The sequence below is a fragment of the Anolis sagrei genome, chromosome 8 (assembly GCF_037176765.1).
Source record: "Anolis sagrei isolate rAnoSag1 chromosome 8, rAnoSag1.mat, whole genome shotgun sequence".
NCBI lineage: Eukaryota > Metazoa > Chordata > Lepidosauria > Squamata > Dactyloidae > Anolis > Anolis sagrei.
Genome location: NC_090028.1, coordinates 515,794 through 534,900, shown reverse-complemented (window position 1 = coordinate 534,900; position 19,107 = coordinate 515,794). Strand labels below are relative to the sequence as shown.

Here is a 19,107-nt window from a genome sequence, read left to right as displayed (position 1 = left end):
GATGGTCAGTCAATGCAACTTAAGTAACGTGCAATCATTGAATTCTTGACAACAGAAGGTGTCAACATCTTTACACTTACTCACCCAACGACGCACAGTACTCACATCAACACAATCACCATAAACAGTTTGCACTTTAACTCTGATGAGTTAAAGTACATTAACTACTGGAGATTACTCCATATATCTTTGACTGGACTTCACCTTGACACTGGGTTTTACTCTAACTCTCAAAGTAACATTGATTTTTGTATTTCACAAGCAAACCCATTGAGAATTTTCAGCATTTAGGTAATTTTACAAGGAATATGTAAAGTGTAAAGTGTTTGGGATAGTTGCTCTCCCTTATTTTTATAACTCCTTTTATTTTACTATTAGCTGCTCTAAAAATTTCGCAATCTTACTATTTACAATTTTACAATTTTTATTATTTTAAGTATTAATTAAATGAAACATATATCTTAAATGTATTCTCCTGTTTTCTAATAATTTGAAAGTAAAAGTTGTAACGTCTTTATGCATTCTCTGATGCATCTCCTTTGGAGTGACACCTTCTGCTGTCAAGAATTCAATGACTGCACGTTGCTTAAGTCACATTGACCGACCATCTGCGCAGGGTTCCATACTTTGCACTTTAATAACACAACCGTTCAATGCTAAGGCTTTCCACAAAAATGGAACTGTAGAGGAGAGTCTACTGAACAAGCCAGTACCTGGCACATACGTTGCTTAAGTCACATTGACCGACCGTCTGCACAGGGTTCCATACTTCACACTTTAATAACACAACCGTTCAATGCTAAGGCTTCCCGCCAAAATGGAACTGTAGAGGAGAGTCTACTGAACAAGCAAAGGAAGGAAGGAGGTAGAGAAGGAAGAAAGGAGAAGGGAAAGAGGAAGGGAAAGACAAAGGAGGAAGGAAGGGAAGAGGGAGGGAGGAAAGGAAGGAAGGAAGGAGGGAAAGAAAGGAGAGAAAGAGGGAGGGAAAGTTGGCCACAGCAATGGTGGCACATACAGCTAGTCTATTACTATTATGTGTATGTATACCCTGCTTTTCTCTCCAACAAGGAGACTGAAAACAGCTGACATTAAAAGCCTTTCCAAACAGAATAAAATCTACAAATATGCAAACGGAATGTCATATAAATGGTATTACAAAATTCACATATTAATTCCCTAAAAGCTAAAGTATCTTCCTTCCTGGGAAGCTATTTCCCTCTCGCTGCCCCTGCCTTTTGTCACCCCCCTCCTCCACCCCCTGCTCCCAGGCCTCTTTCCATCTCAAGGCTCGTGTGACAGGCAGGACGCAACCCCAGTGTGACAGACCCACTCTGCCCCATTAGATTCCAGAAATCTGGGCCACGAGGTTTCCATAATCACAAAGCAACAGACGAGGCACATCCCGACTGCACTGGATCGCCTGCCGCTTGTGGGCTGTGCACATCACGCCTCAGGCCCCCCGCTTTCTTCACCAACGTCTCTCTGCCTCATTCACTGTTTCCCTCATCTCTTTAAGACTCATCTCTTTACGTTCAAACAAAGCACGGGGAACCCAAACACAATAGTTTGCCACTATTCAAGCCCACTCATCTGCACGCCTCTGGGCACAGGTTTCCTTTCCTTCCTAAGGAATCTCTCGCGTGGATTTCATCAATCCAAACCCTCTTGACAGGTGCCAATCTCTATCTAGAGACTGAGAGGGAATCCACCCTGTGGTTGAACTGCTCTTGCTGTTCAAAGCTTGTAGGTATCTCTTTCCTTGCTATTCTAGTCTGAGGAACAGCAGAAAACAAGCCGAGTCCATCTTCCAGACGACATCCTTATCATGCAATTTCCCTGCCTTCTCTAAGCTAAACATACCCAGCGATCTCAGCCATCTCCCTGAAGGCGTTGACGTGTCTTCCAGGAATTTTGTTGCCAAAGTGGGACAGAGTGGTGTTACTTTTTCAGAATGAAGCAGAGAGGGTTTGAGGACCGGGACATCCGTAGGGAGACCAAGGTGCTTGTTGATAAAGCTATTGTCCTCCCAACCCTGCTATACGCCTGCGAGACGTGGACTGTCTACAGACGTCAACACTGACACTGAAATTCAACACCACCTAAGCTCTGTGAGTGCAGCATTTTTCCAAATGAAGCAGAGAGGGTTTGAGGACCGGGACATCCGTAGGGAGACCAAGGGGCTTGTTTATAAAGCCACTGTCCTCCCAACCCTGCTATAAGCCTGCGAAACGTGGACTGTCTACAGATGTCAACACTGACACTGAAATTCAACACCGCCTGAGCTCTGCAAGTGCAGCATTTTTCCAAATGAAGCAGAGAGTGTTTGAGGACAGAGACATCCATAGGGAGACCAAGGGGCTTGTTGATAAAGCCACTGTCCTCCCAACCCTGCTATAAGCCTGCAAAACGTGGACTGTCTACAGGCATCACATGCAACTCCTGGAACGAAAGAGAGAAATGTGCCAAGCTAGGAAGGCGCGTCAAACCAACCCCGACCGAGACTGCCTTCCACCTGGAAACCAATTCCCTCACTTCAGGAGACAATGCGGATCAAGAATAGGATACACTGCCAGGATACCGAACTTGGAGGACCATCATCCTCAGACTATGAGGGATCGCCTAAGTGAAGTGAAGTGAAGCATGGGCATTGAGCTCTTGCAGACATCCTGAGGGGCTCCTTTGCAAAACGTGTGACCAAAAGGACCCTGCTGTCGTCCCTCCCCAGCCCCCCCCCCCCTTTTCATTGACTCAGCGCAGCTCCCGCTCTCGGTACACACCTGCGGGAGGGGTCAGCACCTCCACCGCCAGCCACCTGCGGAAGAAAGAAGAAGGCTTGGTATGGGCAGGGTCACACACCGCACACCAGCCGGGGTTAATATCTGCTTTGGAAAGGCTGATCTGGCACACACAAACAACACAAACACTCCAAGGATGAGTCAAATATATGGAGGGGACATATGACAGCAGCTGAAGAACCCAATTGGGCCTCCCAGTTTGGAGGTGCTGCAACCAGCACATCAGAGCCAGGGATGCCAACGCCTGCAAAGAAAACAAGAGAAAGACATCCCCCCCTCCTCCAAATGCAATGGAGGGGTCGCCCCCCTCTCCCACTCTTCTTTCCCTGGTCCTTTGGGTGAGCAAAGCTGGGAATTGTGTTCAGGAAGAGCACAGTTGTCACATTACATCAGGCATGAGCCAACTTCGGCATTCCCTCCAGGTGTTTTGGACTTCAACTCACACAATTCCTAACAGCCTACTGGCTGGGTTGTTATGAGTTTTCTGGGCTGTTCCAGAAACGTTCTCTCCTGACATTTCACCTCCATCTATGGCAGGCATCCTTAGAGGTTGTGAGGTCTGTTAGGAATTGTGGGAGTTGATGTCTGAAACACCTGGAGGGAATGCCGAAGTTGGCCTATGCCTGATGTAATGTGACAACTGTGTTCTTCCTGAATGCAATTCCCAGCTTTGCTCACCCAAAGGACCAGGGAAAGAACGTTTCTGGAACATGGCCAGATAGCCCAAAAAACTCTTAACAACCCAGCCGGTAGGCTGTTAGGAATTGTGGGAGTTGCAAGTCCAAAACACCTGCAGGGAATGCTGAAGTTTGTACCAAACTGATAAGAGTACAGATCACCTCATGCAAATTGTAGCCCATCATTCAGAAGCAAGAGACCTGAGATCTGCTCAGGACACATATTAAGAGACCAAACTCCACATGGAATAGGTTTATTTGCCCACAGAGGAACCCCTCCACGGAGCAAGGGTCAGAGAAAACTCCTGTTCTCTTGCACCCTAAGACCTAAGCCAGGGGTCCTCAAACTTTTTAAACAGAGGGCCAGATTATAATATGAAAAAAAACGTGAATGAATTTCTATGCACACTGTATATATCTTATTTGTAGTGCAAAAAAAAACCCACTTTAAAAAATACAATAATTAAAATGGAGAGCAATTTTAACAAATATAAACTTATTAGTATTTCAATGGGAAGTGTGGGCCTGCTTTTGGCTGATGAGATAGGGTTGTTATTGCTGTCTGCTTTCAAGTCGTTTCAGACTTAGTAGATTGATCCTGAGCGAGGGCTGGGTAAATGACCTTGGAGGGCCGTATCCGGCCCTCGGGCCTTAGTTTGAGGGCCTCTGACCTAAGCACACATGGAGCGATCCTTCCACCCCAGGACATTTGAATTCAGAATGTCTAATGAGAAAAAAACACTCCTTCTAGATTCGTGGAGCAGCCACAGCTCCACCCAGTGGACAGAAGGAGCCTCCACTTCCTAGAAAGCATCAATCCATCACCTGGGAACACATTAATGGTATTTACTTCAGGGCTAAGCAGTAACACATTCTCTTGCACATCCTCCAAGAGGTAAACAGCAACTATATTAGAATCAAACTCAGCAAACATGACAACGTAAAAGCCTGACTGCGCGACAAACTGGCAGAAATACTCCAAGGCCTGGATCTGGCCTGGTCTTCCCAACCAGAGAGGCCCAGAGTCTGGAAGCAGCCACTAAGAAGGCCTCTTGCCTTGTCCTCTTCCAGGCAGAGGAAGGGCCACTCTCATGGGTCTTCATGGGGAAGAAAAGGGTCTTCAAAGCAACCGGGCCCCAAACCACAGAGAGCTTGACTGTGGCTCTTTTTGCATGGAAGCAGACTGGCAGCCAGAGAAGATGTCCCACCACCAAAGGGACATCACACACTCCCTGAAATAGGTCTCAGCCCAAAGACCGGCTACAGGATTTGGGGCCAGAGGATGTCTCCAAACACCCGCAAGGTGGTCTCCAACCCTCCCAATGGGACACTGCCACTTCACAGCCGTGCATCACGAAAGGCAGGCCTGACTTCTTCTCCTGGCAGAGCTGTGCAAACGTACTGCGAGAGACTCCAGTTCTGCCCACCCAAACATTTCCCCACAGCCGAGCCTGCTCACTAAGGATTCCTAACAGGACTGTAAATGACACTCTCCCTCCCACCCCATTACACTATCTTCTCATATACACTTCTCTCCTTGCCATGAAATTGTTTTTCGACAAATTGAATATAACTCGATTTTTTTCTCCGATTTTTTTTTCTCTATTCAATGCTTTGATTCCAAAAAATGCCTTTGTCCCACTCCACTGGCTACTGCTGAAATCTGAGCTTCCAAGGATCAGGATTTTGTTGGAGGTCTAAACTACAAACCCCAATGGTCAAGGGGAGAATGAGCTGAGGAGCCGACCCACCTTTTGTCCCTGAACTCTGGCCAGAATGTCTGAACACACTGTAGTCCTCAAAAGGTAGGTTTTTGTAGCACAGAATGGAATGAAGGTCTCCCTGCCACCCCTACCAAGCAGGATCCCTCCCTTCTCTTCAGCTGGGCTTGTGAGTTAGAAAGGGCAGCCATGAAAAAACTCAGATATGGGTAATATGCCTCACGTTTGTCCCCATCCACATGCCAGACTATCTGGCCCATCAACATTCTCTGGAGAGAAAAAAAGGTGGTCCTCATCACAGTTCCAGGAAGAGCCCTTAATGCCTCCTGGTGGGCCTCCTCCAAGGACAATGGCAAAAGATGATCCTCAGCATTAAGATCCTTGGCAAGGACATCATGAAATGGGTCTCAGGATCTGTACATTCCCTGGCATTTCTGAAGAGATAACAGGGGTAATGCCTCAGGCCTGACCATATGTGAAAAGTGCTGCATCACTGTAAATCGGGTGTGAAAGATGATGCAATGGGGGAGCCATGAAAGTGGAGATCTCCAATATGAGGGATGGATAGTGGTTGCTGGAGAGAGTTGCTGCTCAAATCAAGAGAGCGAAACTGTAAAGTTTGTATACCTTGTATATACTGTATACATATTGCTGCAACCGAAGAAGAGAAAAGCATTCCTGCATTTCTGAAATTTATTTATTTATTTGTGACATTTATATGCCACCCTTCTCACCCAAAGGGACTCAGAGTGGCCTACAAGGTATGTATGTATGTATGTATGTATATATACACACACATACATACAATACATTATATCATGAGTACAGTACAATACCAGCACTTTACATCACTATATTGTACTATACAATTATATTGTAATATTATTAATAATATTACATGTAATATAAAATATATAATTATATCATATTATTATTATTAATATTATACTGTATGATGATGCAGTTTTGAAATTTTAATTACCTTTTTTTAAAAAATGAAACAATTGAGGGAAAGCAGGAAACATTTATGGCTTTACTCTTTCTTTGGCTGCCACCAAAAGTGTACTACCAGGGTTTTCAGCAAAGGAGAACAAAGCGGGATGAAAAGACCGCCTCTAAAACACACCCTGAAAGATAGATCACTAGTACAAAGGATCTAGACCAGGCATAGGCCAACCTTGAAAGAACTGTGCCTGCGTGATCTTGTTACTGCAAAAGCCCACTACACCTATCTGTGGGTATCTGGTTCTGTAGCTGGAGCTATCGGCTGCTTTATTATTGCAATGGATGCTGGAAAAGCACAGCCAGGAGAGCGATAAATAGAACACAGAAGGCTATCGAGAGACGGGAAAGGGAACTGGCCAAAAACCTTGGCCAAATACAGTAAAAGAAACTCAGATTTCTGGGAGTCTCAAGGCAAAGGCAGCCAAATATCCAAGGCATTCCAAGCCCAGCAAGAGGGCTAAGAGCAGAGACATGGCTGTCGCTCTCAATAATAATAATAATAATAATAATAATAATAATAATAATTTATGCAGAGACATGACTGCCGCTCTCAATAATAATAATAATAATAATAATAATAATACTTTATTTATACCCCGCCTCCATCTCCCCAAGGGACTCAGAGCGGCTTACATGAGGCCAAGCCCAACAACCCATCAATAAACAAGAAAGCAATAAACAAAAAATAACAACAATACAGTTAAATAAATCACATATAAACATTAACATGCAAGGATTTAAAAACCTACGGCTGGGCCGGGTGTAATACTTAAAAATTAAAAAATAAACGCTGGGCACGAACAAGGTAGGATATGTCTAATAGGAGGGTTTTAAAGAAGTGAGGGGAGCGCAATGGCGTGGCACCTCAGACCCCCCCCCCCCCCAAGAACACCAGCCACCCTGGGGCAGGACTAGGATGAGGTGAAGGTGAGAAACAGGCTCGTAAAAGTCTCCAGGCATGCCATACCCCACCCCACCCCTCCCCAGTTAGATTTCTGTAACTCTCATAGCAATACAAAGTCCTGAGAGATTGATCGACGTGTGGTTTCCACTTCCCTTCCCTTCTCATACACTCACTCCCTTCCCAAGATCCATGCTGTGACCCTACAATTTCAAAGTCTAGACACATTGCTTGTCCCAGGGTGACATGCTCATGTGCCTGTCGCTTTAAGAGAGCCTACCCACAAAAAAGCACCCAAGAAATACATCAACACAAGAGGGCTTGCCTACACAAGCTCACAATGAAATATAAGCCACAGTCCTAAACCAAATAGGATCCAAAGGAAGTAGATTCTTTCTAGAAACTTTGTACGAAGGCAATGTGAAACCACATTACAGTGTTTTTGGAGAAGCGTTTCCTTCTGACACTAAGTTGAGAAAAGCACATGAACCCTATGAAATAATAATAATAATAATAATAATAATAATACACTTTATTTATACCCCTCCAAAGGAACTAGATTCTTTCTAGAAACTTTGTATGAAGGCAATGTGAAACCGCATTACAGTGTTTTTGGAGAAGGGTTTGTTTCTGACACTAAGTTGAGAAGAGCACATGAACCCAATGTAGTAATAATAACAATAATAACAATAGTCGATGGCTTTCATGGCCAGAATCACTGGGTTGTAGGTTTTTTCGGGCTATATGGCCATGGTCTAGAGCCCTGATGGCGAACCTATGACACGTGTGTCAGCACTGACACGCGTAGCCATTTTCGATGACACATGGTTGCATGCGGCCGCATACAGAGAACATGGGGCCGCATCTCAAGAAGGACATTTCATCTTCAGCTCCTACACCAGCATTTTTCTATAATGCCGAGATATATGGCATTATAGAAAAAGCAGGTAAGTTAAATAATTAGTTTTTGGTTTATTAAATACAGTTATATATTACAATAATATATTTTTGTTATTAAACTATAAATATCATGAAATTATGGGTTTTTTCTCGAAGTGACACCCCACCCGAGTTATGCTCGTTTTTTGGCAAGTATTGACACACCAAGCTCAAAAGGTTGCCCATCATTGGTCTAGAGGCATTCTCTCCTGACGTTTTGCCTGCATCTATGGCAAGCATCCTCAGAGGTAATGAGGATGCTTGCCATAGATGCAGGCGAAACGTCAGGAGAGAATGCCTCTAGACCATGGCCATATAGCCCGAAAAAACCTACAACAACCCAATAATAATAATAATTTATACCCCGCCAACATCTCCCCAAGAGGACTCGGGGCAGCTAACATGAGGCCAAGCCCAGAAATTATAATCAAGCAAAATAAAATACAAACAAACAAATAATAACATCAAAGTAACATGCACAGAATAGCAAAATGTACAATAAAACAACGCAAAATAAAATGGTAAAGGAATTGAAACACAATGTATAGCCTCCCCAGCTTCCAGAGGCGCCAGGGAAGCCACCCTTAAAAAATAAAAATAAAATAATAAAATAACACTTTATTTCTACCCCGCCACCATCTCCCCGATGGGGACTCGGAGCGGCTTACATGGGGCCAAGCCCGGACGACATAATACAGCAATAAAATCAAAACATATACACCAGACAACAACATTATCAAAATGACATTAAAATAATAATAAAATAATAATATTTATTTTTTATTTGTCGTGTCAGGTCAGGGCAACCAAAAATAATAATAGTAATAATAAAATAAAAATTCCAATAAACACAATCACGATAGAAATGACAATGGGCGGGCCACGTATTCCAAATTTTAAAAAAAACAATTAAGGGACTATGATGAGATAAAATAGGAGCAGGAAGTTTAAATGGAACTCATCAAACACACAGAGTTGTGGGGCAAAACATCCTATTTGGAGGGTACGAACTCCATTAGCCGAAAACGTTGAGGGGGTGTAAGATATACCCTTACCTTCCACGTGCCTCCTCACCGTCCACACAGCGTTGGGGTTACCGGGCAACTCCGAGACGGCCATTTCGGAGACCTGCCAGACAAAAGGAGGTTCGTTTCTACCTCAACGTTCCCATCTCTTCCCCCAAACGAAAGGTGGGAAGGGGCCCAGCTCTGCCCTCCCCCCTTTACCTCCAGCCCGTGCCTGAGGACCCTGAGGGACGACCGGGGGCCCCTCCCGCAGGCGACGTACAACTGAGGCGTATCTTCATTGGCCAGGTCAGCAATCTGGGCAAAAACAGGAAGGAAGTGAAGGTTGTACATGATTCGAGCCCCCGACTTCTCAGCATATTATTTGCAGGATCCTGTTCAACACTCTGGTCGTTGGCGGGTGGGCTTCCTGGGAGCTCAGTGTCGTCCTTCGTGTGGTTTGACAAGCAAAGACCTTTTCATTGAGACAGGCCTTTGGTGTTTAAATTATAAGGTGGAAAGGTGCTCTGAATGCTTTTGAAAAACAAGTCCTGGTTCAATTGTGGGGTTTTATTTTTAATGTATTGTCGAAGGCTTTCATGGCTGGAATCACTGGGTTGTTGTAGGTTTTTCCGGGCTATATGGCCATGGTCTAGAGGCATTCTCTCCTGACGTTTTGCCTGCATCTGTGGCAAGCATCCTCAGACAGATGCAGACTCATCAAACACACAGAGTTGTGGGGCAGAACATCCTATTTGGAGGGCACAAACTCCATTAGCTGAAAACGTTGAGGGGGTGTAAGATACTTTCTAAGTACAATTTTAACTGAGCTCCCTTTTATATTTTTGGTAAGCTGCTCTGGTCCCTCCCCAGGAGAAAGGCAGGATACCAATTAAATAAAGGTTGCACAGAGTTAAGCACTGGAGGAAAAATGATAACACAGCCCATGATACATTAAAAATTAAAATATTTATATCTGTACTATTTATTAGGCTGCACTATTTGTTTAGTGCAGCCTAATAAATACTATAAATAGTATTTGACAATACTATCTATCTATCTATCTATCTATCTATCTATTAGGCCTGGGTAACAACGGAAAAATTTGTTTCTAAAATCGATTCGTTTTTTGGGGGTTTTTGCGTTTCGTTATTTAAAATAATTACAAAATTTTCCTTTAAAAAAGTTCGATATTTACGAAATTTCGTAAATGTGAAAAAAATTACAAAACAATAACAAATCGATTCGTTAATGGCGGACGCGACCGCGCAATATGCTAAAAAACCATCTCCAAATGGGACAGGGGGAACTTCTGAAGCTTAATTAAACCAAAAACAACTATAAAAACCCTTAGAAAACCAAAAACAACTATAAAACTTGCCCCAGACATGCGGAAATAATAACGAAATGACCTCAAAACGATAACAAAACGAATACAATAACAAAATACAAAACATTTACGAAACGATTTAAAAATTCGTTTTTTTTAAAAATTGTTCCAGAGTGGTTTGTTATCGTTTTGTAATTGAAAAATTAACGAATTACGAATTAACGAAACGAAACCGCCCAGCCCTACTATCTATCTATCTATCTATCTATCTATCTCTCTGATATTTCTATCCCGCCTTTGTCAGACGAGAGACAGGGCCTTCTCGGCTGTAGCCCCCCCCCCCCCCCCCCGGCCTGTGGAATGCGCTTCCAAATGAAATACGATCGACCCCATCCCTCCTGGCGTTCAAGAATAAATTAAAATCTTGGTTTTGGGACCAGGCTTTCGGACAATAAACGTAAAGCAGCACTTTGACTGGAAATGGACTGGCCAGACCATGTGTATGAGGAGACGGTTTTATGGTTCTATCAGTGGGTTTGTGGACTGAGTATTGTTTTAATGATTTATGATAATTTGGTTATAATTAACTGCTATTGTTTGAACTGCTATCGTCATCCCTCCTCACCTTTAGAAAAAAGGTCAAAACGTGGCTGTGGGGCCAGGCCTTCGGGCAATCAGGTTGAAGGACAATCGATCAGGTTGACTATGGCTTGGAAGAGGATTTGGATAAGTTAAGCGGAGTGATCATTAGTAGATGGCTAGCTAAACAGCCACCAGACGGGCAATAGCTAATCAGAGGGTAAGTATACGGTTTTAATCTTTATTTATTAATGTTCATGTATAATTGTTATATATGTTATTCTGTATTTTATGATGCGGCATTGAATTATTGCCAATTGGAAGCCGCCCTGAGTCCCCCCCCCCCCTCAGGGGTTGAGAAGGGCGGGGTAAAAATGTTCGAAATAAATAAATAAACTCTGTATGTATTTATGGTTTTATACTGTGTTATTGATTTGTGGCATCGAATTGCTGCCTTTGTTAGCCGCTCTGAGTCCTCCCCGCCCCCCCCCCCCAGGGGTTGAGAAGGGAGGGGTAAAAATGCTGTAAAATAAATAAATAAACCCAGAATTAACAAAAATACATTCAATAAAACAAATCGTCATCTGAGCCGTTCCTATGTTCACTTTAAAAATGCGGGAACTATCACAAAGGCTTGACGATGGAATGATGTACAGTAGAGACTTTGTTGAAAGTCAAATAGAATCAGTTTTATTTTTAAAATAGACAACTAACCACTCCTGAGAGGTACAAAAAGCGTGACTGGTTACAAAAGGACTTCAGCTTGATTGGTTGCTTGAACAATTCTCTTCACTTTGTTCCAGACAGAACTAACCAAACAGAACTAACTGTTGGTAACAAAACCCTCGCTCGCTTTCGGAGAATAGTGAGGAGTCTGACTAGACTATCTAGGTAGCCCCTGGGTTATTAACTAACTCTCTACCCTAGAGTTCTTCCTGTTAACTAACCCAGCCTGGAGAGCCAACCTCTTGTGCTAACCCTCACATGAGATCAGACTGCTGTCTGACCTTTTCCTGTCAGCTCACAGCACTGTCTAACACAGACACTCTCTCTCCTAGCTCTCTCCCTCAAACCCAGTTTCAAACTCTACACCTTCACACACCAGCTCCCAACTCTCACTGAAGCTCTCTTCTTCCCCTCCTCAGACTTGGCTCCTCTAAACTCCTCCCCTCATCCAACCATCCTCACTCAAGATGGCTGCCTCCCTGGCATCCCTCCTACAATGGAGGCCTGCCTTACTGTTATCCAGGCTCCCTTTCTGGCCTACCAGGTAGGATTCACCACAGCGTTCCACAACACCATCCTTGGAATAAATCCAGAAGACGGCGAGTGAGGCCAGAGGCGCACCCGAGGCAGTCCCGAAGGAAGGGAAGAGGAAGGCCACATTACCTGGCAGCACAGGATGGGAGAGAGGCTGTCCAGCTCATCCACCAGCACCAGGTTCTTGAGCGGCCGTGGCTGGAAGAAGAAGGTGTCGCCTTCCTCCAAGGGCATGGCCGAGGAGAACTCGGGCTCCTCGTCGTCGTCTCCCAGGTGAGCAATCTGGTAGAGGTAGCTGCAGGTGGAAAGATTGTTTGCTGGAGCAAAACACTCTGAGGAAGAGCAAGGAGAGGGCTGGGAGCCTACCTGGAAACCCTTCTCTTGCCCTTTTGTCACCTGGTTGCTCCTGGGATTGAAAAAAGCATGTCCTTCTCCTTCCAAAGCCCCAAGTCCCACACCAGAAAATGCAAGGGAAAGGACACCATGCTGCTCGAGTCTACTTACTGGTTCCCAAACTCCGAGGCCACAAAGAGGAACCCTGTTTTCAGCACACACATGGCAGCGGCTACGGGAACGGTGTCAAAGTACTTGAGGCGGATTTCCGTGACCTGAAAGGACCCCCAAGGACGTGAGCGATAGGCCAAGGCTCCTTCGCAGCACCACAAGCCGGCCTTGGCCCCTCCTTACCATGTCCTCGTCGGTCTCCAAGGTGATCTTGAAGATGTCCCCCTGCTCCGTCTGAGCCAGGAAAAAGAACATGGACTTGGTCTTGTGCGTCGCAGAGCAAACGAAGATCATGCCTCTCTCAGGGTCGTCCAAGTCGTTCTGCCAGAGGGGAGCGTCGGAAATATTAAAAATTAATTACAACAATATGAGTCAAGCACTGAAAGGGTTAAATGGAAGCAATGATTCAGCTAAAGCTGCAGTTCAATGTGAGCAAATGTGTTTATATTGTAGCTTAGTAGGCCTCTGTGTTAGCGTGCCTCAGTGGGAGAAAGGCCTCAGTCTGTGAGAAGGCCTCAGTGTGAAGCAGGCCTTAGTCTGTGAGAGAAGCCTCGGTATGAGAAGGCCTCGCGTGTGAAGCTCCAGTGTGAAGGCTGAACTTTATTTGTGTCATGGAAACCTTGTTCTTGTAAATAGTGCAACCATGTTATTTTACTATAAAGAAAAATAAACGGTTCTGGCCCGAACACATCTCTTCCTATTTATTTATTTATGGCATTTATATGCCGCCCTTCTCACCCCGAAGGGGACTCAGAGTGGCTTACAATATATATTTTCATAAAATATATTATTAGCATAGTACAATACAGTATTATGTATTACTATATTGCACTATACCATTATATTGTAATATTAGTAATAGTACGTGTAATGTAAATATATAATTGTAATTATAATATAGAATTATTATTACTAGTATTATATTGTATTACATTATAATATTATAAATATTATATGTATATACAACCTATATATATATAAATGCTCTGTGCATAATGAGTGTCTTAAAAACAAAAGAACCAATGAACGAAATCAATGTAAATATGCTTACATGTCCTCCAATAATAATAAATAGAGTAAAATAATAATAATAGAGTAAAATAATAAATGTAACAATAACAGCAATAAAATAATAAATGTAATAATAACCATAATAAAATAATAAATGTAATAATAATAATAGAGTAAAATAATAAATGTAACAATAACAATGATAGAGTAAAATAATAAATGTAATAACAACAACAATAATAACATAATAAATGTAATAATAATAATAGAGTAAAATAATAAATGTAGCAATAACAATAATAGAGTAAAATAATAAATATAATAATAACAACCATAATAACATAATAAATGTAATAATAATAATAATAATAATAATAAAAAAAAATAACAAAGTAAAATAATAAATAACACTGACTCGAGTATAAGCCGGGGGAGACTTTTTAAGCCTAAAAACAGGACAGAAAAACTAGGCTTATATTCTAGTATATACAGTATATTGTGCTTACAACAAAACAAGATCCTCACCCTTCTTCTGGGAATGGGGCACCGGATGTCTGGCTGGTCACCAAAGTTTTTGTAGGTGATGTAGTTTTCGGAGCAAATGAGGACTCCGCTGGGACCGTCAGAACCGCCAGGGACTGAAGAACAAAAAGGCACAAGCGGATGAAGGAAACACCCACTGACCGCTCCAAAGCACAGTCTTTGCATCAAGGTAAAGCTTTCAAAACAGAACCTGGTGTAGAAATACTTGTGGTGCTTTCTACAGAGCATTCCCCACTCCCCAGAAATGGACACAGATATACGATTTTCAAGTAGGGTCTGATCTGAATGGCCGCTTTCTTAATTTATTTATTTATTTACAGCATTTACATACCGCTTTTCTCACCCCGAGGGGGACTCAAAGTGGGGCAGGGCCCGATCTCCGTAACAGAAGGGCGCAGAGCGGTACCTGTGATGAGGAAGTTGCCATGCTCCTCCAAGGGCTCGCTGTACTTCCGGACGACGTGGTTCAGGCCCAGATCTAACTCATAAAAAGTCAGCGTCTGCTGGGTGCTGGCTGCGGCTTCCCCGGTGGGGTCGTTGTCCGCTTCCTGCAATAGGGAAAAAAGGCAGATGCTCCTGTGAAACTAGCATCACACTTTGCCTAATGACAGAAGCAGCATACAGTATATTAAAACAAACAGTACCTGACGACAAAGACAAAACATCTAGTACCGTGATGGTGAACCTATGACACGCATGTCAGCACTTATATACATGGCTATTTTTTATGACACGCAGCCACATGCCGCATACAGAGAAGTACACCTTATAAGAGCCAATCTAATTCCATCCTTAAATTTGTAAAAGGATCTACAAATTTAACATCTGCACGTTTGAGCATTGTGCACTCCACAACACAGCATGGAATATACATTTTTCATATTTAAACTATAAATATTGCAAAATTATGTTTATTTTTTCTCGAAGTTGACACCCCACCCAAGTTATGATCAGGTTTTTGGCAAATTCGGACACACCAAGCTCAAAAGGTTGCCCATCACTGATCTAGTATAGCATAATAATAAATGTTTAATTAACTTATATCAACTACGTAAAAAAGACACATCAATTTCAAGAACATGTATTTGTAGAACATGTTCAACATGCATTAGAGCTCATGCTCATACCCTAGGCACCTTCCCCCCCATTTTCTTTTCTCCATGGTTTCCTTCTTTCTTGTAAACACAACTTAATAACCCATTTATTGTATGTAAAGCAAGAGCCCAACTCCTCAGCACCTCGTAATCCATTTCCAGGCAGGCAAACATGGGGTTCTCAAAGCCGACATCCACCCCGACCACGTGGTAAACCAAGGTGTTGGCCTTGTGGGCCTCCAGCGGGGAAGAAATGGTCAGGCGGGCGGCGGCATCTCTGTTCAGGATGTAGACAAGCTTCTGCTTCTCAATGGCACCTGCGCACACAAACCACAAGAGAGCATACTGTGAACACCTTGGAAAGAAAGGACAATGTCACTCCTTGAACATCATCAATGTCTCAGACAACTAACATTGTCTTCATTCTTGCAGGAGGGACATTAAATCAGAACCTGCTCTAGATGGAACTCCGTAGCTAGGAGTCCATGCCAGAGATGTGTTTGGTTGTAATTTCTTGAAAAAGTCATATTTTTAAAACTATAAATTGGCTGCACATTGTAGCATTAATATATCCTAACTAAGATTAAATGGTAATTCAGCCAGAGGCCACAATAAACCCAGCAGTTCATCACAAACAGAAACAAAACCATCTGATCTCCTTTGCAGAGGAGGAGGAGGGAAATAGGAGAGAGAGAAGACTGCCAAGAGCAGTGGTTCTTAACCTGGGGTCCCCAGATGTTTTTGGCCTACAACTCCCAGAAATCCCAGCCAGTTTACCAGCTGTTATGATTTCTGGGAGCTGTAGGCCAAAAACATCTGGGGGGGGGGGGGCAGGTTGAGAACCACTGGCCAAGAGGAAACGTCAGGTGTGTCCAACAGGAATAAGGGCCAACCTGAAGCCAAGCAAGGGTCTAACAAGTCCACAGGCAAGAGGCAGGCTTTAACACAACAGCAGTTCTATTCATTCTGCAACCCCTCAGTATCGCATTCTAGCCAAGAGGTATTTCAACATCTATATAAATAAAAATGTACTGTTTGTTTGTGGGATTAACAGAACTCAAAAAACAGTGGGCGAATTGACACCAAATTTGGACACAAGACACCTAACGACCCAATGTATGTCCTTCACTCAAACCTTTTTGATTTTGTCATTTGGGAGTTGCAGTTCTTGGGATTTATAGTTCACCTACACTCAAAGAGCATTCTGAACTCCACCAGTGATGGAATTGAACCAAAGGTGACGCACAGGACTCCCATGACCAACAGAAAACACTAGAAGGGTTTGGTGGGCATTGACCTTGAGTTTGGGAGTTGTAGTTCACCTACAACTGTGGACTCAAAACAATGATGGATCTGGACCAAACTTGGTATGAATACTCAATATGCCCCAATGTGAACACAGATGGAGTTTGGGAGAAATAGACCTTGACATTTCGGAGTTGTAGTTACTGGGATTTATAGTTCACCTACAATCAAAGAGCATTCTGAACCCCACAAACGACAGAATTGGGTCAAACTTCCCACACAGAACCTCCATGACCAACAGGAAATACTTAAGCCCATCCAGTCCAACACCCTTCACCAGGGCAAGGAAACGTAATCAAAGCCCTCCTGACAAAGAGTCATCCAGTCATAAATATAGATAGATACATATGATTCACACACACACAGATAATAGTATCATAGATTTAAAAGGGACACCTAAAGAAGGACAATGATATGTGGCATGTTCCAGAGTAGGCAAACCAGACAATCTCCACATCAACACTGACAAAGAAACAACAAGAAATAGTGTTTACCCATAAGCAGAAAGACATTACAGACATTAGAAACCATTACATTATTTTCCAGAACACCAGACTGGGCCACAGCAACACGTGGCAGTGGACGGCTAGTGTACATATAAAGAAGCACCATCATTTCTAATAAGGGCCTGATCAGAAATGGATCCAAGCATCTCCATGGCTTATTTCAGAGAAGAGACATGAATTCCTAATCATCATTTCAGGCCAAAGGGGAGAAAAAAAACACTCAAACCTAGTGACGTGCAGCCCCCTGCCACCCAGTTCTCTGCACCATCAACTCCCCAAAAATCTTACGACCAGATCATGACCAAAGTCAAGAGATCCCCTGGTTGTTCCAGTGTTGGTTGAGGAGACTGCATATGTTTCTGTCAGTATATGAACCAACAGAGCTCTGCCTCCGTTTGTGAAGTCAGAGACTCACTTAAACCCAGCAGAATCACCATTATTGGTTCCTCTCAGGTCTGGTTAACTGGGTGGCAGCATGCAAACACCAACTTGGGAAGATCCCCCTTTCCCTCCCCTCTCAAGAGCCGCGTCCAGACTTACTGATCATGACGGCTCGTCCCTTGGGGTCCACAGCCAGGTACTGCCCGGGCACGATCCTGCGGCAGCCGCTCTTGCCAAAGGTTTCCTGGTGGATCTTCTCAAAGACATTTTTGGAAGGCTGGTATTCCAGAATGACGATGCGGCCCGAATCGCTGCCCACCACGATGTAGTCTTTGGTCCCGCCGGTCAGCCTGAAGGCCATGAGGGAGCGAATGATCCCAAAGACTTCGACCGTCAGCAAAGTGTGGACCTTTCCAGTATTTGGATCGGGGCGAAGCAACTCCAGGATCTTCCCTCGGGAAACAACAATTTCTTGCTGCTTGGTTCCTGGGAATTATTTATTTATTTAGTATTTGTATACCGCTTTTCTCATCCCGAGGGGGACTCAAAGCTGTTTACACATAAGTAATGGCAAAAATTCAATGCCAGTACAAACAATTACAATTATATAGTACAATTAGACATAAATTACATTAAAAAAATACATCAATGAGCAATAAGACAATAATTAAAACAATAAAACAGTCTCATCCATTGAATTACCGTTCCAGTCATTGTGTTTCTGAAATGCTGCATAATTTACTTCTACTGCCCAAAGGCCTGGTCCCAAAACCATGATTTTAGTATTTTTTGAAAAGTCAGGGGGGAGGGAGCGGATCTTACCTCATTTGGGAGTGTGTTCCATAGCTGGGGGGCCACAGCCAAGAAGGCCCTGTCTCTCATCCCCGCCAGACGCATCTGTGCTGTTGACGGGAGCGAGAGCAGGGCCTCCCCCGATGATCTTAGATTACAAGGTGGGACGTAGGGGTGGGTGCGTTCGGACAAGTAAGCTGGGCCAGAACCATATAAGAAGAATGGCGATGTGTGAGGACTGCAGCTTCTCAAAATAGCACCATGCCCTGCCCAAATGGGGCCTTACAGATCGATTCTCACACCCTGACGCAATTGGGAATGCCTTTTTGATCAAATAAGATAAAATTCAAGAACACAGGTGAGCCAGAACTCCAAATTCCAAATTCACCTAATTTTTCAAAAGCTGTTTTCAGAAGCTTTGCATATTATTACTGCAAGTTGTCTTGCCATCAGCTGTTTTGGATGGGATTTAAAAACATTGAATGGTCTAAAAGGGTTTGTTCTTGTGACATGGTTCCTGTTGAAACAGTTCATGGTTTGTTTGCCTTAAATGTGATAATATATGGATGGAATATAAGAATTCCTTTTTTTTCACTGTGTTCTCAATGGCAAGAGTGTTATAAAAATCCTTATCTTCTGAAGAACTCTGATGCATTCTTTTCTGAGACTGTTGCACATTTTATCCTTGAGGTTAGTAACTCTTAATTATTCTTTCTTTTTGGTCCATGACTTCCTTTAGTTGTCGCCTTTGGACTGAAAA

At 43.3% G+C, this 19,107-nt stretch overlaps 1 protein-coding gene and 1 non-coding gene across 2 annotated transcripts in view; both read right to left on the bottom strand.

The window, feature by feature from the left end:
• SF3B3 (splicing factor 3b subunit 3) overlaps nucleotides 1-19,107 on the bottom strand; it is a 49,180-nt gene that overhangs the window by 25,357 nt on the left and 4,716 nt on the right. The window contains exons 3-11 of the mRNA XM_060787967.2: nucleotides 17,715-18,041; nucleotides 15,508-15,680; nucleotides 14,676-14,817; nucleotides 14,252-14,364; nucleotides 12,899-13,036; nucleotides 12,716-12,819; nucleotides 12,341-12,506; nucleotides 9,265-9,360; nucleotides 9,094-9,166 (exon numbers count right to left, since the gene is read on the bottom strand). Of these exons, the coding sequence (XP_060643950.1) occupies nucleotides 9,094-9,166; nucleotides 9,265-9,360; nucleotides 12,341-12,506; nucleotides 12,716-12,819; nucleotides 12,899-13,036; nucleotides 14,252-14,364; nucleotides 14,676-14,817; nucleotides 15,508-15,680; nucleotides 17,715-18,041 (1,332 nt within the window). The remainder of the gene's footprint in view (nucleotides 1-9,093; nucleotides 9,167-9,264; nucleotides 9,361-12,340; nucleotides 12,507-12,715; nucleotides 12,820-12,898; nucleotides 13,037-14,251; nucleotides 14,365-14,675; nucleotides 14,818-15,507; nucleotides 15,681-17,714; nucleotides 18,042-19,107) is intronic.
• Nucleotides 17,293-17,375, bottom strand: LOC132783368 (small nucleolar RNA SNORD111). Its single transcript, XR_009632143.2, has one exon. It is a non-coding gene; the product is annotated as a small nucleolar RNA SNORD111 (small nucleolar RNA).